Source organism: Nerophis lumbriciformis, linkage group LG38, assembly GCF_033978685.3.
Source record: "Nerophis lumbriciformis linkage group LG38, RoL_Nlum_v2.1, whole genome shotgun sequence".
Classification (NCBI taxonomy): domain Eukaryota; kingdom Metazoa; phylum Chordata; class Actinopteri; order Syngnathiformes; family Syngnathidae; genus Nerophis; species Nerophis lumbriciformis.
In genome coordinates this window covers 129,871-156,753 of record NC_084585.2, presented here as the reverse complement: position 1 = coordinate 156,753, position 26,883 = coordinate 129,871, and the positions used below count along the sequence as shown (strand labels likewise).

At 43.7% G+C, this 26,883-nt stretch overlaps 2 protein-coding genes across 3 annotated transcripts; both read left to right on the top strand.

Moving 5' to 3' along the window:
- On the top strand, positions 1–23,017 carry LOC133575112 (uncharacterized). 2 transcript variants are annotated; one of them, XR_009811462.1, is made up of 2 exons: positions 1–267; positions 544–2,142. XR_009811462.1 is itself a non-coding variant. In XM_061927592.1 (2 exons), exons 1-2 carry the CDS (start codon positions 87–89, stop codon positions 22,782–22,784), a joined length of 1,500 nt encoding a protein of 499 aa, XP_061783576.1. In that variant the 5' UTR covers positions 1–86; the 3' UTR covers positions 22,785–23,017. The 2 variants fall into 2 exon arrangements, 1 of the variants encoding a protein (XP_061783576.1); XM_061927592.1 differs by lacking the exon at positions 544–2,142 and adding an exon at positions 21,466–23,017.
- On the top strand, positions 2,355–5,457 carry LOC140677618 (E3 SUMO-protein ligase ZBED1-like). Its single transcript, XM_072912648.1, has 2 exons — positions 2,355–3,314; positions 3,807–5,457. Exons 1-2 carry the CDS (start codon positions 3,091–3,093, stop codon positions 5,455–5,457), a joined length of 1,875 nt encoding a protein of 624 aa, XP_072768749.1. The 5' UTR covers positions 2,355–3,090.
- Positions 23,018–26,883: the final 3,866 nt, after the last annotated feature.

Below are 26,883 nucleotides of genomic sequence, written 5' to 3'. Positions count from 1 at the left end.
AGAAGAAAAAGGCAGAAGTTAGCAACGCTTCGACACAAAAAAAAACCCGAAGGCGACGACGTGTAATTGAGTTGAAAAGATTCAAAATGTTGAAAAGGTTGATAGAAGAGCGACTAATGGCGGCGGCTGATGAAATATTCGCGCTGTTCGAAAGAACGATGGCGTCGTACGAGGAGCAGCTTTCTCGAACTCGAGAGGAGAAGGAGCGATATCGACGACAACTGGAAGCTGTTGCTAGCAAGACTGGAATTCTACTACAAACTCCAGGTGTGTTTCACCTTTACATCTTAATACATTCATTTTAGTATTGTATCACTTATGCCGGTAATATACGGCGCTGAGGAGTCAAAATGAAAGTGCTTTAATTTTGTCAATTCACTCACTTGTCGGCAGTGTTGGGTTAGTTACTGAAAACCAGTAACTAGTTACAGTTACTAGTTGCCTTATTTCAAAAGTAACTCAGTTACTAACTCATTTACTTACACCAAAAAGTAATGCGTTACTGTGAAAAGTAACTGTTTAGTTACGTCTGTTTTATTTTAGGAGTTTGCATGTTCTCCCCGTGACTGCGTGGGTTCCCTCCGGCTTCCTCCCACCTCCAAAGACATGCACCTGGGGATAGGCCCCTCCCACTTCCAAAGACATGCACCTGAGGATAGGTTGATTGGCAACACTAAATGGTCCCTAGTGTGTGAATGTGAGTGTGAATCAGTGACGTGCGGTGAGGTTGATGGCTGTTGAGCAGTGTTGGGTTAGTTACTGAAAACCAGTAACTAGTTACAGTTACTAGTTACTTTATTTCAAAAGTAACTCAGTTACGGTACTAACTCAGTTACTTAAACCAAAAAGTAATGCGTTACTGTGAAAAGTAACTATTTAGTTACTTTTTATTTTATTTTATTTTTTTAAGGCCCCATTTAATGCCCTTTTAGCCTTCATTTTAGTACTGTTATTGCACTGGACAATAATACAATGTGTTGATCAACTTGACATGCATTTGCATCACTGAACTCTGCTAAGCAATGTGGTCTACATACAACACACAAACAATGTGCTCTACATACAACACACAAACAATGTGCTCTACATACAACACACAAAGACAAAGAGATGTTTTAAACGGCCAATTTGTTTCAGACCAGAACAAATTGAAAAAACTATTTTAAATAGCTGCAACTTAACATACATAAGTAACAAACAGCATAATAACAACATAGCTGTAAAACAAGAAAGGCACACACTACATACATAAAGCCTAACCAGGCATTTTTTTTATCTCAAGTAATTCTGAAATAAAATCATGTCTGAAGCCCAGAACACTCTACACATTTCCCCACTTAGTTTAGAGAAAAGGAAATATTAGCCTGGCCCACTAGTATCCCTCTTTAGGTTTGTGAACTTTATAGTCTAAACATTTAGAGTGATGTGATAATCAAACACTCTAAAAGTCTAAAATGAAAGAGTATATAAGAGAATTGACAGAGTGTGTGTACCTTCAGTGTGCAGTGCCTCATTAAAATCCAGCCGCTGTTGGAGGTGGAGGTGAAGTGTGTGTCTCTTTACTAGCTTCGTCGAAGCATGTTGTTTTTGTAGCTGTTTCAGCATATTTGAAACTTACATTCAACTAAAATGTTCTTTTCTTTGTGGTCGATAAAAGAAACGTACTGAAAATATCTCCATTTTAAGAAACTCGGCTTCGGGGTTCGCCATGACGTCTTGATAGTAGACACAGACACGCCCCCTCCCACACACACACACACACACACACACACACACACACACACACACACACACACACACACACACACACACACACACGTACACACAGACAGCGCGCGGCGCGCCTCTTTTTTGTCGCCTCTTCAGCAGCGCTGCAACACTCAGATCTTCTCAGTTTCTAGCCGATACTGCGTTATTTTGCGTTATTTTTTATGTAGTAACGCATCATGTAGTAACGGTAACTTAGTTACTGAATATAAAAAATAACGCGTTAGATTACTAGTTACCGCCGATAGTAACGGCGTTACAGTAACGCGTTAGTTTGTAACGCGTTAGTCCCAACACTGCTGGTGAGGCACTGACTTCATCACAGTCAGATTTACAAACATATGAACCCTAAAGAGTATCTTATTCACCATTTGATTGGCAGCAGTTAACGGGTTATGTTTAAAAGCTCATACCAGCATTCTTCCCTGCTTGGCACTCAGCATCAAGGCTTGGAATTGGGGGTTAAATCACCAAAAATTATTCCCGGGCGCGGCGCCGCTGCTGCCCACCGCTCCCCTCACCTCCCAGGGGGTGATCAAGGGGATGGGTCAAATGCAGAGGACAAATTTCATTACACCTAGTGTGTGTGTGTGACAATCATTGGTACTTTAACTTAACTTTAACTTTACACATACAAACTGTAGCACACAAAAAAGCACATTTAATAAAAAAAAAAACGTTATTATGGTCTTACCTTTACTTAGAAATGAAGTCCATTCGCCGCTGTTGTGCTGGATTAATGAACCCCCTGACGGGTGTGTTATATCAACTAAAGCCCTCACTTCAACTTTCCACGTGCAAGATTGAATCTATTTAAAAAAGTGTAACCGAGGGTTTATAAATGTGGCCTATACTGTATGAAACTACAAAATAACAAACACGGAGGCTCCAGTTTACACGAGGACCACTTTATTTACCTTCTTTCAAAAACCTCCGCTCCACTCCAACGTGTCATCACTTCCGCTCTTAGCGCCTTCAAAATAAGAGCTCAAGGCATATACTGTATAACAGCGCATAACAGGAACTTAACATCACAAAGAGGAAAGCCCATGAAAATAGGTTACAAAAGTTATTTAATAAGAAGCCAAAAAGTGCAAAAACAATAATGTTCATGTTGGAGGAGTTGTGAATTAGATACACCTGCAGTCTGCAGGTGTACCTAATGTTGTGGCCCTGCAGTCATTCACAACTCCTCCAACACCAACATTATAGTTTTTTAAGGCTGAAACGACGCGTCGACGTAGTCGACGTCATCGGTTACGTAAATACGTCGACGTCATTTTTGTGCGTCGGCGCGTCGCATATTTACGTCACACAACTGTCATGGCGGAGCGCAGAGCAAACGATGCGAGCGAGGGGAAAAAAACATGCCAAAAGTTGTCAAAAGTGTGGGAGTATTTTAATAAACGGCCTAATAATGTTGTTTTATGCACACTGTGTCGAGCGGAAATGGCGTATCACAGCAGCACAACGGCTATGAACGAGCATCTAAAAAGAAAACATCCGACAGCGTTCTTCCCATCACCATCAACGAGTCAATCATCCGCGTGAGTATACGTTGTCATTATTACACAAAAACATGCATGTGTTATTTGTATCTGCGTTGTAAATTCATAAACTAAAGCACCGTTTTGCTCTGAGAGGCGCGTTTGGTGTGCCTGTTCAGTGTTTACAAAGACGCGCTCCTCTTTAACGCTAACGTTAATAAGTTGTGCAAATACCTTTTACAACATTAACAGTTACATATACTATCTTTAACGCAAACGTTAAGTTGTACAAATACCTTTTACAACATTAACAGTTACATATACTATCTTTAACGCTAACGTTAATAAGTTGTGCAAATACCTTTTACAACATTAACAGTTACATATACTATGTACAAACGAACAATTAACTTCACTTTAATCATACTATCGTTGTGTTATTAACCCAATTTAACAAGATAATGTGTGTAGTTTAATTAACCTTTTGTATTAAAGTAAGCTGTATTTGGGTATATTTAAAATGAAAATTAATTGTTGTCTCTTATGTTGCAGCAAACGACAAAGCAGTGTCCAGGATTTTTTTCCAAAGAGGCATGGGACTGAATGCACACCCCAAGTGGCCGCTGACCTGACTGATGGTGTCCTGGAAATGATGGTCATAGACATGAGGCCATTAAATATGGTAGAAGGGGAAGGGTTTCAAAAAATGATCAAACGGTTTCACTCTGGCTACACACTACCATCAAGAACCCACTTCACTAAGCTTATGGAGCAAAAATACACAAAGAAAATGAATGAAGTCAAAGCAATCCTGAAAAATGTGAAAGGAAAACTGACACTCACAACTGATGCATGGACAAGTATGGCCACTGAAGCTTACCTTGGTGTCACCATTCACTTTGTTAATGATGAGTGGGAGCTTGCCTCAATTAACTTGACAACAATGCCCCTCAATGAAAAGCACACTGCAGAAAACATTGCCTCTTGGATTGAGGATGTTGTCAATAAGTTTGAAATAAACATAAAACTAGTACAAGTCATTGTACATGACAATGCTGCAAATGTTGTTGCAGCTTTAAGAGTTCTTGAGGAAAGACATGGTGTTTCATCCCTCAGATGTGTTGGCCATACTCTACAGCTTGTAGTTAACCATGCTCTAAAGGACAACCACATCAGCAGAGCTTTAGGAGCAGCAAGAAGTTTGGTCGAGCACTTCAGAAAAAGTGAGCTATCCAGTACAAAACTAAAGGTTAAGCAAAAACAAATGGGTTCTCCAGACCACAGCCTCATACAAGATGTGTCTGTGAGATGGAACAGTTCCTTTTACATGATTAGTCGCCTGCTTGAGCAGAGGTGGCCAATAACAGCAACTCTGTCAGATCCGGAGGTCACTCAAAGAGGGAAGCATTTTCTGGATCTTAAGGCTGACCAGTGGAGCTTGCTTGAAGAACTTGAACAAGTTCTGAAACCTTTTGAATGTGCAACTGTGTACCTGAGTGGAGAATCTTATGTAACAGTTTCCGCTGTCCCTCTGCTGGTCAAAGGGCTTCGGAAGGCTACACAAACTGCATCAATCAAGTGTTTCCAGGTCACTGCTGCACGTGAGATAACATCCAGGTGGGAAGCCGAGACCACATTCAAAGATGATGGACCAAATGTGTGCATATTAGCAGCTGCACTTGACCCACGATTCAGGAAGCTGAAATTCCTGACTGCAGATGAGTGTTTAAAAGTTCAATACAAGCTGCATGCAATAGTTCTGGAGGAGAAAAGAAGGGAAAAGGAGACACACGCTCAACAGGGCACAGCAATGCAAGTGGAAAGACCAGATGCTGACAGGCGGCCTGTATCTTTACTAGACACACTTCTTGGCTCAGATTCAGATGAACTCAGCAACAATGAGGAAGACAACAATGACAGTAATGATGCTGAAATGGTCAGAAACGAGTTAGTGTCTTATTTTGGAGAATCCCCCATTTCCAAGGATGAAAACCCATTAAAATGGTGGAAAGAACATCAGGCAAGGTTTCCAAATCTGGCAATGCTGGCTCGGTCTTACCTCTCAGTTCCAGCCACATCGACCCCTTCTGAGCGCCTATTTTCAGCTGCTGGGAATATTGTAAACAAGAAAAGAACCAGCCTCACCCCAGAGCATGTAGACATTTCTTCATTACAACTGTTAGTCACTCACTGGAATGAGTAGAATTGGTTATAGTGTACTGTGTTGGACTGGATGTTTATTTTGCACATTTTAAAAGCAATACTTAATGTTTACAGTGCTCCAGAATATTTAGATTGGCACAAATGTTTACAGTGTTACAGAATGTTTTGCCATGTTTTCAATGTTGACTGAGTGGCCATACTTTTTTTTTTTGGAAATAAAAGCCATGCCTTTTGAAAAAACTGGCCTAAATTTATTTTTTTCATCTTAATTTTAAATTTAAAAAAAAATCGGTAAAAGGAAAAATAATCTATAGATTAATCGAAAAAATAATCTATAGATTAACCGATTAATCGAAAAAATAATCTATAGATTAATCGATAGAAAAATAATCGTTAGCTGCAGCCCTATAGTTTTTGCACTTTTTGGCTTCTTATGAAATAACTTTTTTAAATAGATTCAATCTTGCACATGAAAAGTTTAAGTGTGGGCTTTAGTTGATATAACAATTCTACGGCGGGGGTGCAGGAGGCGGGGCTACTGGAACCTCAGCCAGTGCGTCTTTTGCAGCCGTTTTATGATCGCTCAGCACAAGAAATACGTTGCACACATACAGTTGTTGACAAAATACACTGTACATTATATACCTCAGCTAACTAAACTATGGAAATGTATAATATAGTTCATATAGCAATACAGTCTCATTGCACAGCAGGCCGGCAGTTAGCCGAGTCCGTCCATGTTGAGGCACTGAGTGACGTGCCTCAACTGGCTGCTGTTCACCGCACCGTCTCTTCTCATTATTTTGAACGGCAAAAGAGAAAATTCAGCGATTTTGAATAAAAATAATCTAAAACTGGTGAAGTTAAATGGAAAATAACTTTATAGTATAATCACTGCATACATATAACAATTTAATTAATTTTTTTTCTTTTTAATTTTTTTTTCGGGGCCTCACCTGCCACTGCACGTCACTGGTGTGAATGTTGTCTGTCTATCTGTGTTGGCCCTGTGATGAGGTGGCGACTTGTCCAGGGTGTACCCCCGCCTTCCGCCCGATTGTAGCTGAGATTGGCTCCAGCACCCCCCCGCGACTCCAAAAGGGAATAAGCGGTAGTTCAAATATTAGAAATGACACTCAATGTAATATAAATATATGATATAAAACAAAAACAAAAAAAATGAAACGTGAAAGATTTAGTGTTTATGTACATTCACAAATTGAACAGTTAAGACAGTGCGTCTATCTCGCTTACAGCGTACCGGCAAGGGACTCAGGATTGCTTCATTTTGCGGCGAGGGGGTGTCACCTCTAGGCTTGCACCTTCTTCTTCCATGTGCGGTGGTCCAAACTTGGTAGTGGCAGATTTCCGTTCCGTGCGCCGCCCGTTTCCTTTTTCGATGGCCTGGCCGATTGCTTTCGGCATGTCATGAGCATTTCATCGCATCTTCTTCGAGATGAGGGTGAGTGCACAGTGCGTTTCTTTTAAAGGCCTACTGAAAGCCACTACTACCGACCACGCAGTATGATAGTTTATATATCAATGATGAAATCTTAACATTGCAACACAAGCCAATTACTAAAGTGCAATTTTAAATTTCGCGCAAAATATCTTGCTGAAAACGTCTCGGTATGTTGACGTCAGCGCGTGACGTCACGGATTGTGGAGGACATTTTGGGACAGCATGGTGGCCAGCTATTAAGTCGTCTGTTTTCATGGCAAAATTCCACAGTATTCTGGACATCTGTGTTGGTGAATCTTTTGCAATTTGTTCAATGAACAATGGAGACAGCAAAGAAGAAAGCTGTAGGTGGGAAGCGGTGTATTGCGGCCGACTGCAGCAACACAAACACGGCCGGTGTTTCATTGTTTACATTCCCGAAAGATGACAGTCAAGCTTTACCATTGGCCTGTGGAGAACTGGGACAACAGAGACTCTTACCAGGAGGATTAATGAGTTGGATATGCAGACGCGGTACCGTGAGTACGCATGCAGCTGCGGCTTCCAAACATTTGATCGCTTGCCCGTACGTGCGGGCCGCTATGTGCATGTCACGTACGTAACTTTGGGGAAATATATGTGCTGTATGAACTTTGGGGAGGTGAACGGTACTTTGGGCTGTGGGATTGAGTGTGTTGTGCAGGTGTTTGAGTTGTATTGGCGGGTTATATGGACGTGTTTGTTATGCGGGATTAATTTGTGGCATATTAAATATAAGCCTGGTTGTGTTGTGGCTAATAGAGTATATATATGTCTTGTGTTTATTTACTGAGCTGAATATCAGGTTCCACCCGCCTCTCACAGCATCTTCCCTATCTGAATGGCTCCCACTGCACTCTAGTCCTTCACTCTCACTTTCCTCATCCACAAATCTTTCATCCTCGCTCAAATTAATGGGGAAATCGTCGCTTTCTCGGTCCGAATGGCTCTCGCTGCTGGTGGCCATGATTGTAAACAATGTGCGGATGTGAGGAGCTCCACAACCTGTGACGTCACGCTACTCGTCTGCTACTTCCGCTACAGGCAAGGCTTTTTTATCAGCGACCAAAAGTTGCAAACTTTATCGTCGATGTTCTCTACTAAATCCTTTCAGCAAAAATATGGCAATATCGCGAAATGATCAAGTATGACACATAGAATGGACCTGCTATCCCCGTTTAAATAAGAAAATCGCATTTCTGTAGGCCTTTAATGTGAACAATTGCATTGGTCCACCCTGGCCCGTTTGGCAATTCAGTTGGTCCGATGTGGCAAGGCTAATTATTTGTGGCATGTCCCCTTACTCACCCTTGTGTGTTATACTGAATGGTTAACTGGACATCTTTATGTGCTCGGCGCCTCAATCATTGGTATGTGTTCATCTACAAAACCATTCTGGGTATCACTCCATCTTGTCTATCTTGTCTTTTAACAAAGAAACAAGGAAGTCACAATCTTCGTTCAATAAATGTTCTGCAATTTGTCGTCCCCAAAGTAAGAACTGAACTGGGCAAGAAAGCATTTAGGTTTTCAGCACCAAAGGCTTGGAAGAACCTTACAATCGAATCTTCAACTTCAAACCCTGGTTACATTAAATGAGTTTAAAGCTTCTGTGAAAGGATTGCAGTCTACCTTGTCTGTGTGTTATGTGAGCAAATTTTAATGTTGTAAATTTGATGTTTTATGTGTTGTTTACTGTTTTTAATGTAACCTTGCTGCTGCCCTCTTGGCCAGGTCTCCCTTGGAAAAGAGATCTTTGATCTCAATGGGATTTTACCTGGTTAAAGGGGAACATTATCACAATTTCAGAAGGGTTGAAACCATTAAAAATCAGTTCCCAGTGGCTTATTTTATTTTTCGAAGTTTTTTTTCAAAATTTTACCCATCACGCAATATCCCTAAAAAAAGCTTCAAAGTGCCTGATTTTAACCATCGTTATAAACACCCTCCTCTCTGAGCTGCCACCTTAACGTGGTAGAGGAGTTTGCGTGTCCCAATGATCCTAGGAGCTATGTTGTCCGGGGGCTTCCATGCCCCCTGGTAGGGTCTCCCAAGACAAACAGGTCCTAGGTGAGGGATCAGACAAAGAGCAGCTCGAAGACTTCTATGGAAATGCAAGAACCGAGACTCAGATTTCCCTCGCCCGGACGCGGGTCACCGGGGCCCCCCTCCGGAGCCAGGCCCGGAGTTGGGGCACGATGGCGAGCGCCTGGTGGCCGGGCCTGTCCCCATGGGGCCCGGCCGGGCACAGCCCGAAGAGGCAACGTGGGTCCCCCCTCCAATGGGCTCACCACCCATAGCAGGGGCCATAGAGGTCGGGTGCAATGTGAGCTGGGCGGTAGCCGAAGGCAGGGCACTTGGCGGTCCGATCCTCGGCTACAGAAGCTAGCTCTTGGGACGTGGAACGTCACCTCGCTGGGGGGGAAGGAGCCTGAGCTAGTGCGCGAGGTAGAGAAGTTCCGGTTGGATATAGTCGGACTCACCTCGACGCACAGCAAGGGCTCTGGAACCAGTTCTCTCGAGAGGGGCTGGACTCTCTTCCACTCTGGCGTTGCCAGCAGTGAGAGGCGACGGGCTGGGGTGGCAATTCTTGTTGCCCCCCGGCTCAGAGCCTGCATGTTGGAGTTCAACCCGGTGGACGAGAGGGTAGCTTCCCTCCGCCTTCGGGTGGGGGGACGGGTCCTGACTGTTGTTTGCGCTTACGTGCCAAACAGCAGCTCAGATTACCCACCCTTTTTGGATTCACTCGAGGGAGTACTTGAGAGTGCTCCCCCGGGTGATTCCCTCGTTCTACTGGGGGACTTCAACGCTCATATTGGCAACGACAGTGAAACCTGGAGAGGCGTGATTGGGAAGAATGGCCGCCCGGATCTGAACCCAAGTGGTGTTTTGTTATTGGACTTTTGTGCCCGTCACGGATTGTCCATAACGAACACCATGTTCAAGCATAAGGGTGTCCATATGTGCACTTGGCACCAGGACACCCTAGGCCGCAGTTCTATGATCGACTTTGTAGTTGTGTCATCGGATTTGTGGCCTCATGTTTTGGACACTCGGGTGAAGAGAGGGGCGGAGCTTTCTACCGATCACCACCTGGTGGTGAGTTGGCTGCGATGGTGGGGGAGGATGCCGGACAGACCTGGCAGGCCCAAACGCATTGTGAGGGTTTGCTGGGAACGTCTGGCAGAGTCTCCTGTCAGAGAGAGTTTCAATTCCCACCTCCGGAAGAACTTTGAACATGTCACGAGGGAGGTGCTGGACATTGAGTCCGAGTGGACCATGTTCCGCACCTCTATTGTCGAGGCGGCCGATTGGAGCTGTGGCCGCAAGGTAGTTGGTGCCTGTCGTGGCGGTAATCCTAGAACCCGTTGGTGGACACCGGCGGTGAGGGATGCCGTCAAGCTGAAGAAGGAGTCCTATCGGGTTCTTTTGGCTCATGGGACTCCTGAGGCAGCGGACAGGTACCGACAGGCCAAGCGGTGTGCGGCTTCAGCGGTCGCGGAGGCAAAAACTTGGACATGGGAGGAGTTCGGGGAAGCCATGGAAAACGACTTCCGGACGGCTTCGAAGCGATTCTGGACCACCATCCACCGCCTCAGGAAGGGGAAGCAGTGCACTACCAACACCGTGTATGGTGCGGATGGTGTTCTGCTGACCTCGACTGCGGAAGTTGTGGATCGGTGGAGGGAATACTTCGAAGACCTCCTCAATCCCACCAACACGTCTCCCTATGAGGAAGCAGTGCCTGAGGAATCTGTGGTGGGCTCTCCTATTTCTGGGGCTGAGGTTGCTGAGGTAGTTAAAAAGCTCCTCGGTGGCAAGGCCCCGGGGGTGGATGAGATCCGCCCGGAGTTCCTTAAGGCTCTGGATGCTGTAGGGCTGTCTTGGTTGACAAGACTCTGCAGCATCGCGTGGACATCGGGGGCAGTACCTCTGGACTGGCAGACCGGGGTGGTGGTTCCACTCTTTAAAAAGGGGAACCGGAGGGTGTGTTCTAACTATCGTGGGATCACACTCCTCAGCCTTCCCGGTAAGGTCTATTCAGGTGTACTGGAGAGGAGGCTACGCCGGATAGTCGAACCTCGGATTCAGGAGGAACAGTGTGGTTTTCGTCCTGGTCGTGGAACTGTGGACCAGCTCTATACTCTCGGCAGGGTCCTTGAGGGTGCATGGGAGTTTGCCCAACCAGTCTACATGTGCTTTGTGGACTTGGAGAAGGCATTCGACCGTGTCCCTCGGGAAGTCCTGTGGGGAGTGCTCAGAGAGTATGGGGTTTCGGACTGTCTGATTGTGGCGGTCCGCTCCCTGTATGATCAGTGTCAGAGCTTGGTTCGCATTGCCGGCAGTAAGTCGGACACCTTTCCGGTGAGGGTTGGACTCCGCCAAGGCTGCCCTTTGTCACCGATTCTGTTCATAACTTTTATGGACAGAATTTCTAGGCGCAGTCAAGGCGTTGAGGGGATCCGGTTTGGTGGCTGCAGGATTAGGTCTCTGCTTTTTGCAGATGATTTGGTCCTGATGGCTTCATCTGGCCAGGATCTTCAGCTCTCACTGGATCGGTTCGCAGCTGAGTGTGAAGCGACTGGGATGAGAATCAGCACCTCCAAGTCCGAGTCCATGGTTCTCGCCCGGAAAAGGGTGGAGTGCCATCTCCGGGTTGGGGAGGAGATCTTGCCCCAAGTGGAGGAGTTCAAGTACCTCGGAGTCTTGTTCACGAGTGAGGGAAGAGTGGATCGTGAGATCGACAGGCGGATCGGTGCGGCGTCTTCAGTAATGCGGACGCTGTATCGATCCGTTGTGGTGAAGAAGGAGCTGAACCGGAAGGCAAAGCTCTCAATTTACCGGTCGATTTACGTTCCCATCCTCACCTATGGTCATGAGCTTTGGGTTATGACCGAAAGGACAAGATCACGGGTACAAGCGGCCGAAATGAGTTTCCTCCGCCGGGTGGCGGGTCTCTCCCTTAGAGATAGGGTGAGAAGCTCTGTCATCCGGGGGGAGCTCAAAGTAAAGCCGCTGCTCCTCCGCATCGAGAGGAGCCAGATGAGGTGGTTCGGGCATCTGGTCAGGATGCCACCCGAGCGCCTCCCTAAGGAGGTGTTTAGGGCATGTCCGACCGGTAGGAGGCCACGAGGAAGACCCAGGACACGTTGGGAAGACTATGTCTCCCGGCTGGCCTGGGAACGCCTCGGGATCCCCCGGGAGGAGCTGGACGAAGTGGCTGGGGAGAGGGAAGTCTGGGCTTCCCTGCTTAGGCTGCTGCCCCCGCGACCCGACCTCGCGGAAGAAGATGGATGGATGGATGGTTATAAACACCCGTCCATTTCCCTGTGACGTCACATAGTGAAGCCAACACAAACAAACATGGTGGATAGAACAGCAAGCTATAGCGACATTAGCTCGGATTCAGACTCGGATTTCAGCGGCTTAAGCGATTCAGCAGATTACGCATGTATTGAAACGGATGGTTGTAGTGTGGAGGCAGGTAGCGAAAACCAAATTGAAGAAGAAACTGAAGCTATTGAGCCATATCGGTTTGAACCGTATGCAAGCGAAACCCACGGAAACGACACGACAGCCAGCGACACGGGAGAAAGCGAGGACGAATTCGGCGATCGCCTTCTAACCAACGATTGGTATGTGTTTGTTTGGCATTAAAGGAAACTAACAACTATGAACTAGGTTTACAGCATATGAAATACACTTGGCAACAACATGCACTTTGAGAGTGCAGACAGCCCAGTTTTCATCAATTAATATATTCTGTAGACATACCCTCATCCTCTCTCTTTTCCTGAAAGCTGATCTGTCCAGTTTTGGAGTTGATGTCAGCAGGCCAGGGAAGCTAGGGTGGATATTCTTCTCTTGATCATCTTCGGTGGCATAAGGGACGGTGTGAGCCAAGACATCCAGGGGGTTTAGCTCGCTCGTCTGCGGGAACAAACTGCCGCCATTGCTTGCCGTGCTACCGAGGTCCTTTGTCCCTGAATTGCTCACACACTCCGGCAGATTCAATGGGGGTCTGGCGGCAGATTTCTTTGACTTTATGGTTGGAAATGCATCTGCTTTGAGTGTCGCAGGATATCCACACATTCTTGCCATCTCTGTCGTAGCATAGCTTTCGTGGGTAAAGTGTGCGGAACAAACGTCCAATTTCTTGCCACTTTGGCATCTTTGGGCCACTGGTGCAACTTGAATCCGTCCCTGTTGGTGTTGTTACACCCTCCGACAACACACCGACGAGGCATGATGTCTCCAAGGTACGGAAAACAGTCGGAAAAACGGAAAATAACAGAGCTGATTTGACTCGGTGTTTGAGAAAATGGCGGATTGCTTCCCGATGTGACGTCACAACGTCATCGCTCCGGGAGCGAATAATAGAAAGGCGTTTATTTCGCCAAAATTCACCCATTTAGAGTTCGGAAATGGGTTAAAAAAATATATGGTCTTTTTTCTGCAACATCAAGGTATATATTGACGCTTACATAGGTCTGCTGATAATGTTCCCCTTTAAACAGAGGTTAAATTAAAAAAAAAGAAGCTTGTGAACTCATAAAAATTCCTGAATTAGGCGCAGCATTGTATAAAGCGCAGGATTTAAAGTCTGGGATAGAGGCTTGTAGACTTGAACTTATGGTATTCTACAAATAGAGTAAGTACAAACATTAGCAATACCAGCGCTGTAGAGTAGACCGAGCTCTACAAAGTACGGCACGTTTTCTGAAGATAGTCCCACTGCACACACACGTTTGCTTTTGCTCCATCTCGTACCTTGCACCTCCTCTCACCATCTAAACTTTGTGTGCTTAGGAGCAGGCGTTACCATAGCAACAGGTGGACTCATTGTGTTTCTTTCCTCAAGCAAAACGGAGTGTCCAGAGAATGATTCCCTATTCATCTCATTCTACTCAAGGAGAAAGAAATATCCCTAATGATCACATTTTCTTATTGGCCTGCCCCCCCCCCCCCCCCCCCCCAGGTTGGGGATAGGCAAACGGCCTCTAGGGCTTAGATGTGACTATATTGAATAAGCAGTGCTGGATAAAATCTCATATTGCCCTTTGGCAAAGCATTGCAGACGATAGCCAGGATCAGGGTTACTACGAAGATATTCGCAGCGGGATATTGGATGAGAGTAAAGTGCGGATTCAAACAAACCTGATTCCCGTATTAATTATATATTCAAACAAGGTGTCAACAGATTTAAAAGGATATAGAGGGACCAAATGATCTTCAGTTAATAAGTGAACTGCAGCTACTGGACGAGTAACGGTCCCTTTTTAGCGAATCAGCAACAGAAAAACCTATGATTCAAGAGGGAGCTCGACCAAAGTAAAGTAAGTTATTGATAAGCCCACTAGTGGAAAAAATGATGGTAAACTGATATGGAATAAATGCTCATTTTAAATAAAAACACACAAGTAGGCATCTGAAGATGAAATACACAAATCATGACAGTACAGTATCTCATTTGGTTTTATATTTGACATGTAAAGTAGATACTGCGGAAGCCTGTTTCCGCCACTAAACAAAAAATCATATTTATGAGGTACAAATTTGAAATGATGAAATAAGAAAGTCGACAATATGAGATAAAAAGTTGAAATTTTGTGATTAGAAAGTCAGAATTACAAGATAAAAAAGTCAAAATGATAAAATAACCGTCAAAATTACGAGATAAAAAGTCATGATTATGAAATAAAATGTCTAAATTATGTGATAGGAGGTCAAAACTCTAATTAAAAATAATTATGATAATATATATTTGTCATACAACTTATCTTTATTTATCCTTCAATCTCAATATGACTATTTATCTCGTCATTTTGACTTTATTTCATCATTTCAACTTTTTAGCTCATGATTATGACTTAAAATTATGACTAAACGACATTTGTAAGGTTACGAAGGACTTAAAGTTGGTTTTATTTGCGGACGACACAACTGCTTTCTGTTCAGGAGAGAACACACAGAAGATAATACAAATAATAACAGAAGAAATGAACACATTAAAAAGATGCTTTGACAAAAACAGACTATCTTTGAATCTCAGTAAAACTAAAATAATGCTATTTGGTAACAGTAGAAAAGAGCATCATACACAAATACAAATAGACGGAGTAGACATAGAAAGGGTAAAAGAAACAAGATTTTGGGGAGTATTAATAGATGATCAAATGAACTGGAAATCTCATATACAAAACATACAACATAAGGTGGCAAAAAACATTTCAATAATGAATAAAGCAAAATATGTCCTGGGCCAAAAATCACTACATATTCTCTACTGCTCGCTAGTGTTACCATATCTGAGTTATTGTGCAGAAATATGGGGAAATAACTACAAATGTGCGCTACATTCGCTAACCGTGTTACAAAAAAGATCAGTTAGAATAATACATCATGTTGGATATAGAGAACATTTATTTATTAAGTCAGAAATATTAAAGTTCGGTGATTTGGTCAAATTGCAAACAGCTAAAATGATGTACAAAGCAAACTATAACCTGCTACCAAAGAATGTACAACAATTCTTCTCAACTAAAGAGGAGAAATATAACCTTAGAGGAAAAAATAATTTAAAACATGTATATGCACGTACAACACTTAAAACTTTTAGCATATCAGTATGTGGAATTAAATGATGGAATGGATTAAGTAAAGAAGTAAAAAATTGTACTGATATGATCCAGTTTAAGAGGTTGTTCAAAATAATAGTGCTTACAGAGTACAAAGAAGAAGAATTATGAGAAATACTTTCAACCTTATTGAAAATAAGATATTCTTCATCTCAGTATGTTAATAATGACTGAATTAATTAATTAATTACATATTACAAAACTGTTGTATACTAATTCATAGATGTTATTTTATTATATAAAAAGGTCAGTAAATGATTCTATATATTTGTAAACGCTTGAAGTGGGAAAGGGGTAGGATTAAATAAGCTTTGCTTCTTCCTACTCCTTTTCGGGCATGATGTAAAATGAAATGATATGAAATTGTGTGATGTATTATGATGTAAGTGTGTTCATGTTCCAAATAAACTAAAGAAAGAAAGAAAGAAAAAAAGGGGAACATTATCACCAGACCTATGTACCGTATTTTCCGCACTATAAGGCGCACCGGATTATTAGCCGCACCTTCTATGAATTACATATTTCATAATTTTGTCCACCAATAAGCCGCCCCGGACTATAAGCCGCGCCTACGCTGCGCTAAAGTGAATGTCAAAAAAACGCTGCGCTAAAGTAAATGTCAAAAAAACAGTCAGATAGTTCAGTCAAACTTTAATAATATATTGAAAACCAGCGTTCTAACAACTCTGTCCCAAAATGTACGCAAATGTGCAATCACAAACATAGTAAAATTCAAAATGGTGTAGAGCAATAAATAGTAACATAATGTTGCTCGAACGTTAATGTCACAACACACAAAATAAACATAGCGCTCACCTTCTGAAGTTATTCTTCATTCGTAAATCCTTCGAATTCTTCGTCTTCGGTGTCCGAATTGAAAAGTTGCGCAAGCGTGGGATCCAAAAATGGCCGGCTCCGCCTCGTCGAAGTCATCGGATTCAGTGTCGCTGTTGTTGTGCAGCAGTTCTGTGAATCCTGCCTTCCGGAAAGCTCGGACCACAGTTGTGACCGAAACTATCTGCCCAGGCATTTACGATCCACTGGCAGATGTTGGCGTATGTCGTCCGGCGCTGTCTGCCCGTCTTAGTGAAGGTGTGTTCGCCTTCGGAGCTGTGTGAAAAAAGCCACCCGGCCTCTTCGCGTAAACTTAAACTTCCCTTAACCACTCGCTCATCTTTTCTTCATCCATCCATCCCTTCGAGTTAGCTTTTATGATGACGCCGGCTGGAAAGGTCTCTTTTGGCAAGGTCTTCCTTTTGAATATCACCATGGGTGGAAGTTAGCATGGCAAGCTAGAACCATAGTGAAGGATGACTTCTCATTCCCTGTGGTGCGAATATTCACCGTACGTGCTCCCGTTCCACAGTGCGGTTCACAGGAATATCAGTTGCTGTGAAATACGGTAGTAATCCGTGTGCGGATGGAGAGATTGCGTCTTTTTATGAACCGGATCCTTGTCGCTTTGTAGGAGCCATTTTGTGGTCTTTACAGATGTAAACAGGAAATGAAACGTACGGTGATATCCGCGCGTTTTTTCTTCTTCTTCCGGGGGCGGGTGAAGCGCTTCCTGTTCTATGGGGGCGGGTGAAGCGCTTCCTGTTCTATGGGGGCGGGTGCTTTCCTTGGCGGTTGCTTGCGTAGAAGAAGAAGCGCTTCCTGTTCTACCGGGAAAAAAGATGGCGGCTGTTTACCGAAGTTGCGAGATCGAAACTTTATGAAAATGAATCGTAATAAAGCGCACCGGGTTATAAGGCGCACTGTCAGCTTTTGAGAAAAATTGTGGTTTTTAGGTGCGCCTTATAGTGCGGAAAATACGGTAAGCGTCAATATATACCTTGATGTTGCAGAAAAAAGACCATATATTTTTTCAACCCATTTCCGAACTCTAAATGGGTGAATTTTGGCGAATTAAACGCCTTTCTAATATTAGCTCCCGGAGCGATGACGTCACAACGTGGCGTCACATCGGGAAGCAATCCGCCATTTTCTCAAACACCGAGTCAAATCAGCTCTGTTATTTTCCGTTTTTTCGACTGTTTTCCGTACCTTGGAGACATCATGCCTCGTCGGTGTGTTGTCGGACGAAAGCTATGCTACGACAGAGATGGCAAGAATGTGTGGATATCCTGCGACACTCAAAGCAGATGCATTTCCAACCATAAAGTCAAAGAAATCTGCCGCCAGACCCCCATTGAATCTGCCGGAGTGTGTGAGCAATTCAGGGACAAAGGACCTCGGTAGCACGGCAAGCAATGGCGGCAGTTTGTTCCCGCAGACGAGCGAGCTAAACCCCCTATCGACCCTAGCTTCCCTGGCCTGCTGACATCAACTCTAAAACTGGACAGATCAGCTTTCAGGAAAAGAGCGCGGATGAGGGTATGTCTACAGAATATATTAATTGATGAAAATTGGGCTGTCTGCACTCTCAAAGTGCATGTTGTTGCCAAATGTATTTCATATGCTGTAAACCTAGTTCATAGTTGTTAGTTTCCTTTAATGCCAAACAAACACATACCAATCGTTGGTTAGAAGGCGATCGCCGAATTCGTCCTCGCTTTCTCCCGTGTCGCTGGCTGTCGTGTCGTTTTCGTGGGTTTGGCTTGCATACGGTTCAAACCGATATGGCTCAATAGCTTCAGTTTCTTCTTCAATTTGGTTTTGGCTACCTGCCTCCACACTACAACCATCCGTTTCAATACATGCGTAATCTGTTGAATCGCTTAAGCCGCTGAAATCCGAGTCTGAATCCGAGCTAATGTCGCTATAGCTTGCTGTTCTTTCCGCCATGTTTGTTTGTGTTGGCTTCACTATGTGACGTCACAGGAAAATGGACGGGTGTATATAACGATGGCTAAAATCAGGCACTTTGAAGCTTTTTTTAGGGATATTGCGTGATGGGTAAAATTTTGAAAAAAACTTCGAAAAATATAATAAGCCACTGGGAACTGATTTTTAATGGTTTTAACCCCTCTGAAATTGTGATAATGTTCCCCTTTAAAGTGGGGTTGATGTATTTCAGTGGCGAAAACGCACTTCTTTAAATTACAAAGTAAATATTTGGCAGCTGTATTTTTTTCCCCCTCACAAGCCAGTTTATATATTGAAACAATTTGCTAATCATATTGTGGAAGTTGCTTCCTAGCAGTTCCACTGTTAGACACAGCACCAGGTTTTAATGTACATAGATTTTATCATAAGTTTTCCCTCCAGCAGGATGCGACCTTTCAGCCACGTCCGTATCCTCTCTCCCCTCCTGCTCCCGGTGGCTTACTGTTAAAGACAACAGATGATTAGATTAACACGTACCACCTGTGAAATCTAATCACCTGCCAGCTGTGTCTTGCCGTCAGCCCCTATCCGATGGTACTCGTCCTCAGCACCATAGACAGAGGCGGTGACTTTTGCTCCTGCAGGCACGCTGGCCACACCTCCCTCCACACATATGTACTAAAATCTGAGGTACACTTCTTAAAATAAATAAACTATTCTACAGTATTTATCAGTGGCGGGCCGTGCGTTTCCCACCTAGGCCTTCAGTGATGTCCGACTTCAATGATTACTTCTCAAAATAGCATCATTGATGTCACCACATGACCATTGCTGGAGAAATAACTATACAGGAACACATTTACACACTACTGGGCATTGTACAAAACGGGTTATTTTCTGGCGCATTTAAGAAACAATAAACCCGCGTCAGGGCAGCACGGTGAAACAGGGGTTAGTGCGTCTGCCTCGCTATACGAAGGTCCTGGGTTTGATCCTGCGCTCGGGATCTTTCTGTGTGGAGTTTGCATGTTCTCCCCGTGACTGCGTGGGTTCCCTCCGGGTTCTCCAGCTTCCTCCCGCCTCCAAAGACATGCACCTGGGGATAGGTTGATTGGCAACACTAAATGGTCCCTAGTGTGTGAATGTTGTCTGTCTATCTGTGTTGACCCTGCGATGAGGTGGCGACTTGTCCAGGGTGTACCCCGCCTTCCGCCCGATTGCAGCTGAGATAGGCTCCAGCACCCCCCGCGACCCAGAAAGGGACAAGTGGTAGAAAATGGATGAATGGGATAAACCCGCATCAGCTATTAAAACATATCTTATGTGGTACTGTCAAAATAAACATTTCAAAAATATACTAAACGTGAAAAAATTAAGAAATAATATATCTGTACTCTCATTTCATCGCCGGGCCAGCTGAGCTAGCCGTTGGCCGACATGGTCTCACAAGATGTAGTTTCTATTTAAATAACCTTCTTGAAAATGGCATTGCAAATATATTGTCTTGTCTAATCATAAAAGATGCAGACAAGGCATGTTGGCTGAGTTCGTAAAGTTTACTCCACAGCGTGCTCTTCAAAAACATCCCGCTGCATGTACACATTCAACAACCTAAACGGGGCTACTGCGGCATGCTGGGTAACGTAGCTCATAACATCTGCCTAGGGCAAAGGTCGGCAACCTTTACCAGTCAAAGAGCCATTTTGACCAGTTTCACAAATTATAGATAACAATGGGAGCCGCAAAATTTTTGAAATTTTAAATGAAATAACACTGCATACAAAGTTTTTTTTTTTGCTTCATGCTATGTATAAACCAGGGGTCTCCGACACGCTGCCCACACCTTTTTATTGAATTTTTAAGCTGGTGCGGGTTTTAAATGAATAGCGGTTGTCAGCATCATGCGTGCCGTAATGTTACAGCATATAGCGCCCACTACAATTAGCGTGCCTGAACAGCCACATGTTGAATGGAGCTTTCGCTTGCTCACGTAGGTGACAGCAAGGCATACTTGCTCAACAACCACACAGGTTACACTGACGGTGGCGGTATAAAAAAAACTTTAACACTCTTACTAATAATGCGCCACACTGTGAACCCACACCAAATAAGAATGACAAACACATTTCGGGAGAACATCTGCACCGTAACACAACATAAACACAACAGGACAAATACCCAGAATCCCATGCAGCCCTAGCTCTTCCGGGCTACATTATACACCCCCGCTACCAAACCCCGCCCACCTCAACCGACGCACAGAGAGAGGGGGGGGGGGGGGGGGGGGGTGTTGGTGTGTGAGGGAGCAGGCTTGGGGTGGGGGCGGAGTTTGGTGGTAGCAGGGGTGTGTATAATGTAGCCCGGAAGAGTCAGGGCTGCATGGGATTCTGGGTGTTTGTTCTGTTGTGTTTATGTTGTGTTAAGGTGCAGATGTTCTCCCGAAATGTGTTTGTCATTCTTGTTTGGTTTTGGTTCAAAGTGTGGCGCATTATTAGTAATAGTGTTAAAGTTGTTTTATATGGCCACTGTCAGTGTAACCTGTGTGGCTGTTGACCAAGTATGCCTTGCTGTCACGTACGTGTGCAAGCAGAAGATGTATATTGTATAACAAATGTTGGGCTGGCACGTTTGTTAATACAGATTGTAGAGGGCACCAAATGTTGTACCATCATGGCACGCCCCTATTATAGCTGTAAGGGTGAAAATCAGTGAATATTAATCCCGGGAGTTTTCTGCCAGAGGCACCAAAATCCGGAAGTCTCACGGGAAAATTGGGGGGTTCAGCAAGTAAGCTGCTGAGCCGCATCAGAGTGATCAAAGAGCCGCATGCGGGTTGCCGACTCCTGGCCTAGGGCCATCAAGAAGGCCTTACTGACGACATCACGTCATCTGATTGGCCATCGCAGCGGTCTGTCAAATGTTTGTGTCCGTTCACTTACAGCCTGCATTATTGATTCTGAAGGCTCACAATCCACTCTTCCTTCAGTTGTTAACAAGACTCCGAGGTACCCTCCTCCACTTGGGGCAAGATCTCCTCCCCAACCGGGAGACAAAATAAATATCTGAAATAATGATGACGATTACACCACTGATGCATCAACAATGAGTGAATGGACAAACATTTTACATTTATAAGATAACTGTTGTTTGTGTCCTACAGACATCCAGCAGTTAATTGGTCATCAGGAAGAGCGTCTCCCTCAACTAACAGAACGGAGCTCCACTTTGAAGGAGGAAGAGCCACCGTCCTCCCACATAAAAGAGGAATTGGAGGAACTCCATGTAACTCAGGAGGGAGTGTGCCTTCTAGGTCCGGAGGAGGCTCACCTTACGGATGTTTCTGTAAAGACCGAAAACGATGAAGAGCAATCACAAGCAAACAACCTCTTAGCTCCACTATCAGATAGTGATGACATAACGTCACACTCTCCTGAAGATGAAGACCGATTCGACGCCCAAGAGCCTTCGAGCATCGATACAGACTGTGAAGGTGATATGAGGACTCACACTGGCAACAAACATTCTGAAAAGTCCAAAAAAAAGCAGAGTAAAAATCGGTTTGCTTGCTCATTTTGTGCTAAAGGTTTTTTTTATAGGAGCTATTTGGCTCGACATATGAGAACGCACACAGGAGAAAAACCCTTTAAATGTTCGATTTGTGAGAAAAGATTCTCTCACAACGTCTCTGTGGTATCACACATGAGAACACACACGGGAGAAAAACCCTTTACATGTTCCGTTTGTCATAAAACATTCTCTCTTCAGATACACATGTCGACCCACATGAGAATACACACACGGGAAAAACCTTATAAATGCTCAGTTTGTGACAAACGATTCACTCAAAGGCCACACATGCTATCACACATGAGAAAACACACAGGAGAAAAACCTTTCAGCTGCTCGGTTTGTGATAGAAGATTCACTCAAAAGGCACATATGCTAGCACACATGAGAAAACACACAGGAGAAAAACCTTTCAGTTGCTCCAATTGTGTTAAAAGGTTTTCTCGTAAAAGTGATTTCACTCGACACATGAGAACACACACGGGAGAAAAACCCTTCAGTTGTTCAGTGTGCGATAAAAGATTTACCCAGAAAGAAACAGTGGACTCGCACATGAGAACACACACAGGAGAAAAACCCTTTAAGTGTTCAATCTGCGATAAAAGGTTCACTAACAATGCGTCACTCTTGTCGCACATGAGAACGCACACTGGAGAAAAACCCTTCAGGTGTTCCGTTTGTCATAAGACGTTCTCACACAGCGGAACGATGGTATCGCACATGAGAACACACACAGGTGAAAAGCCTTTTAGGTGTTCAGTTTGTGGTAGAGGATTTGCTCAAAAGTCGAACATGGCATCGCACATGAAAACACACGCAGGAGAAAAAGCCTTTCGGTGTTCACATTGCACGAAAACATTCACTCTGCACGAAACCTTGATGTTACACATGCGGACACACAATGTAGAGTAAACGTCATGTTGAGTTTCTGCAAAAAAAAATGGTCAAAATATAAATATTATATTAAGTGTAATGATCACACATGAGGACCGAGGAGTCACCTAGAATTGTATGATCTGATGGGTGTATAATACCAGATTCCCCCATGAGCTCCAAGTTAGTGTGCCGCTAAAAACAGCAGTGCCCAACTTTAGATTCTGACCTTTTCACTTTCTCAGGCTGATTGGTTGAGAAGAAAATGAATGATTAAATGCAAAATGTTTTGTCAACAGGGGTGCCCAAAAATATATCCACATAGAAATTGCGATTCTTATTCAGTAAGACTCTGAATCCATCCAAAATGTGCGCTTATTTGCTGCGTCGGGTAATGGTCTACGTCCAGTTTTGTCCCAGCGAGTGGTGGGTCCAGCGAGCTGCTAAAATGAGCAAGCTAGGTTTAGATATCGTTAATGTTTCTGCATGAATGAGAAAGAAATAGTCAGCTAGGGGTGTAACGGTACATAAAAATTTCGGTTCGGTACGTACCTCGGTTTAGAGGTCACGGTTCGGTTCATTTTCGGTACAGTAAGAAAACAACAAAATATAAATGTTTTGGTTATTTATTTACCAAATGTGTAAACAATGGCACAACACACAAGGTCCATTGCCAGTGTTAGTGTGGTCAACATATATCAAATAAAAACTAAATAAGATAAGGCTCAGAATGGTTTCTTAACAAAAACTTTCTACATATAAAGTGCTTTTTTTGATTGATTGATTGAGACTTTTATTAGTAGATTGCACAGTACAGTACATAATTGACCACTAAATGGTAACACCCCAATAAGTTTTTCAACTTCTTTAAGTCGGGGTGCACGTTAATCAACATTAAAATGCCTCAAGTTGTTGCTCAGATTAAATAAAATGACAAAATTTGTCTTCTACATATAAAAAGTGCAACATTAAGCAGTTTCAAGTCAACTCAGCCTCAGATTAACCCCCCCACCACCAAAGAAATGGGTCAAAATCTAGTTTCTAATGCAATATGGACTTAAATCTGCTGCTGTAAAACATTTGTTATTGCTTTAGCCCTGCCTGACTCGCCGAGGAGAGGCTGCTTGAATGCGGTGGTGACGCTTCAAATGGGTTAGCATGTTTGACGTGTTTGAACAATGTCGGCAAACCTCCGTCCTCCATTGTTGTATCGCACTGAAGTGTTCCCAAACGGGAGATCTTAACAAGGCAGGAGGGTCTTCCAGCTCTGGCTTTCACATGTTGTCCTAGCCTGGTCGCATGCCGTGTGTTGTGCCTCGGTGTGCATTGTTTACACAACGTGCGCTACGCTACTTAATATGTCCGTGTGGAAACTCGTTTGGTACACCTCCGAACCGAACCGAAACCCCCGTACTGAAACGGTTCAATACAAATACACGTACCGTTACACCCCTACAGTCAGCAACATCTACTGTATGTTGAGGCCAATTTTTCAGGCGCACTTTGGATTCTCTGAGGGACAGGCAATATGGCCTAAAGTCTAGATCACAATATTAATGAAACCTTCTCCAAAAGCGATGTATATAACAATTAGGGATGTCCCGATCCAGGTTTTTGCACTTTAGATCCGATACCGATATTGTTTTTGCATTTCCGATCCGATACCGATAGATACCGATACTGACCGATACTGGCCTATCCGAGCATGTATTAACGTTATTTAGCCTACTTAGTTGTCAGAATCATGTTGAAAAGGGTTTTAGTACTCTTGATAACAACTAGCCAGCTGAATTAGGGGAGTTTGAATAATACACAATGGTTGGTAACAAGAAACTGACCTGTTTATTCAAGGATAAACACAAAATAGACAAAATGATACATGACAAACAGAAATGGCATCATTGAACTAGGGCTGGGCGATATGGCCTTTTTTTAATATTGCCATATTTTAAGGCCATATTGCGATACACGATATATATCTCCATATTTTGCCTTAGCCTTGAATGAACACTTGATGCATATAATCACAGCAGTATGATGATTCTATGTGTTTTGATTGATTGATTGAGACTTTTATTAGTAGGTTGCACAGTGAAGTACATATTCCATACAATTGACCACTAAATGGTAACACCCCAATAAGTTTTTACACTTGTTTAAGTCGGGGTCCACTTAAATTGATTCATGATACAGATATATACTATCAGATATATACTATCATCATTATACAGTCAACACACAAGATAATCACATTGAATTATTTACATTATTTATAATCCAGGGTGTGGAGGGTAAGTGTCAAAAAGACAGCCAAAAGAGTTTGATATGAGAATAAATCTAAAGTTAAAATATAGGGTAGAAATGCACCCATTTGCAGGAAATGTAGTCTTGATTTTCAAAATGTTCTTTCAAGGCTTGCATGTCTACATTAAAACATTCTTCTTCATACTGCATTAATATATGCTACTTTTAAACTTTCATGCAGAGAAGGAAATCACAACTAAAAAAATCACTAATTTTTTCATACGGTGTTGATGTGGAAATTTTTGCCTCGGCATTTTGATGGTGTGGACGTGTGGCACCGAATGGAGATAAGCGTCTCGACAGACGTCACAATATTTGAACAATGATGACGAAAACTGTTTTCTCTGTCGTGTCCGTGTGTCGAAAATTGTTATGTGCTTATTTTTTTATTTGATTTTGTGCGTGGCATAGATTTGCTATGCGCAGAGGACGCTTAAACAGTGCGCAATTGCACAGGCGAGCACCTTAGAGAGAACGTTGCTCGCACGGCTGCGCTAGCATCACAGCTAACGTTAGCCATGCTGCTACCTCTCTGCTCGGGGAGGACGTATACGTATGTGACGTATGACGTGACAGTATGTGATGTATGACGTGACAGTATGTGACGTATGACGTGACAGTATGTGACGTATGACGTGACAGTATGTGACGTATGACGTGACAGTATGTGACGTATGACGTGACAGTATGTGACGTATGACGTGACAGTATGTGACGTGTGACGTGACAGTATGTGACGTGTGACGTGACAGTATGTGACGTATGACGTGACAGTATGTGACGTGTGACGTGACAGTATGTGACGTATGACGTGACAGTATGTGACGTATGACGTGACAGTATGTGACGTATGACGTGACAGTATGTGACGTGTGACGTGACAGTATGTGACGTGTGACGTGACAGTATGTGACGTGTGACGTGACAGTATGTGACGTATGACGTGACAGTATGTGACGTATGACGTGACAGTATGTGACGTATGACGTGACAGTATGTGACGTGTGACGTGACAGTATGTGACGTGTGACGTGACAGTATGTGACGTGTGACGTGACAGTATGTGACGTATGACGTGACAGTATGTGACGTATGACGTGACAGTATGTGACGTATGACGTGACAGTATGTGACGTATGACGTGACAGTATGTGACGTGTGACGTGACAGTATGTGACGTGTGACGTGACAGTATGTGACGTGTGACGTGACAGTATGTGACGTATGACGAGACAGTATGTGACGTATGACGTGACAGTATGTGACGTATGACGTGACAGTATGTGACGTATGACGTGACAGTATGTGACGTATGACGTGACAGTATGTGACGTATGACGTGACAGTATGTGACGTATGACGTGACAGTATGTGACGTATGACGTGACAGTATGTGACGTGTGACGTGACAGTATGTGACGTGTGACGTGACAGTATGTGACGTGTGACGTGACAGTATGTGACGTGTGACGTGACAGTATGTGACGTGTGACGTGACAGTATGTGACGTGTGACGTGACAGTATGTGACGTATGACGTGACAGTATGTGACGTATGACGTGACAGTATGTGACGTATGACGTGACAGTATGTGACGTATGACGTGACAGTATGTGACGTGTGACGTGACAGTATGTGACGTGTGACGTGACAGTATGTGACGTGTGACGTGACAGTATGTGACGTATGACGAGACAGTATGTGACGTATGACGTGACAGTATGTGACGTATGACGTGACAGTATGTGACGTATGACGTGACAGTATGTGACGTATGACGTGACAGTATGTGACGTATGACGTGACAGTATGTGACGTATGACGTGACAGTATG

Bases quoted from the DNA above. Each gene is read 5' to 3' on its own strand.
- LOC140677618 (XM_072912648.1), top strand. From the start codon at position 3,091: ATGGCGGAGCGCAGAGCAAACGATGCGAGCGAGGGGAAAAAAACATGC. The intron at 3,315-3,806 runs GTGAGTATACGT...CTTATGTTGCAG, and splicing joins TCAACGAGTCAATCATCCGC to CAAACGACAAAGCAGTGTCC.
- LOC133575112 (XM_061927592.1), top strand. From the start codon at position 87: ATGTTGAAAAGGTTGATAGAAGAGCGACTAATGGCGGCGGCTGATGAA. The intron at 268-21,465 runs GTGTGTTTCACC...TGTGTCCTACAG, and splicing joins AATTCTACTACAAACTCCAG to ACATCCAGCAGTTAATTGGT.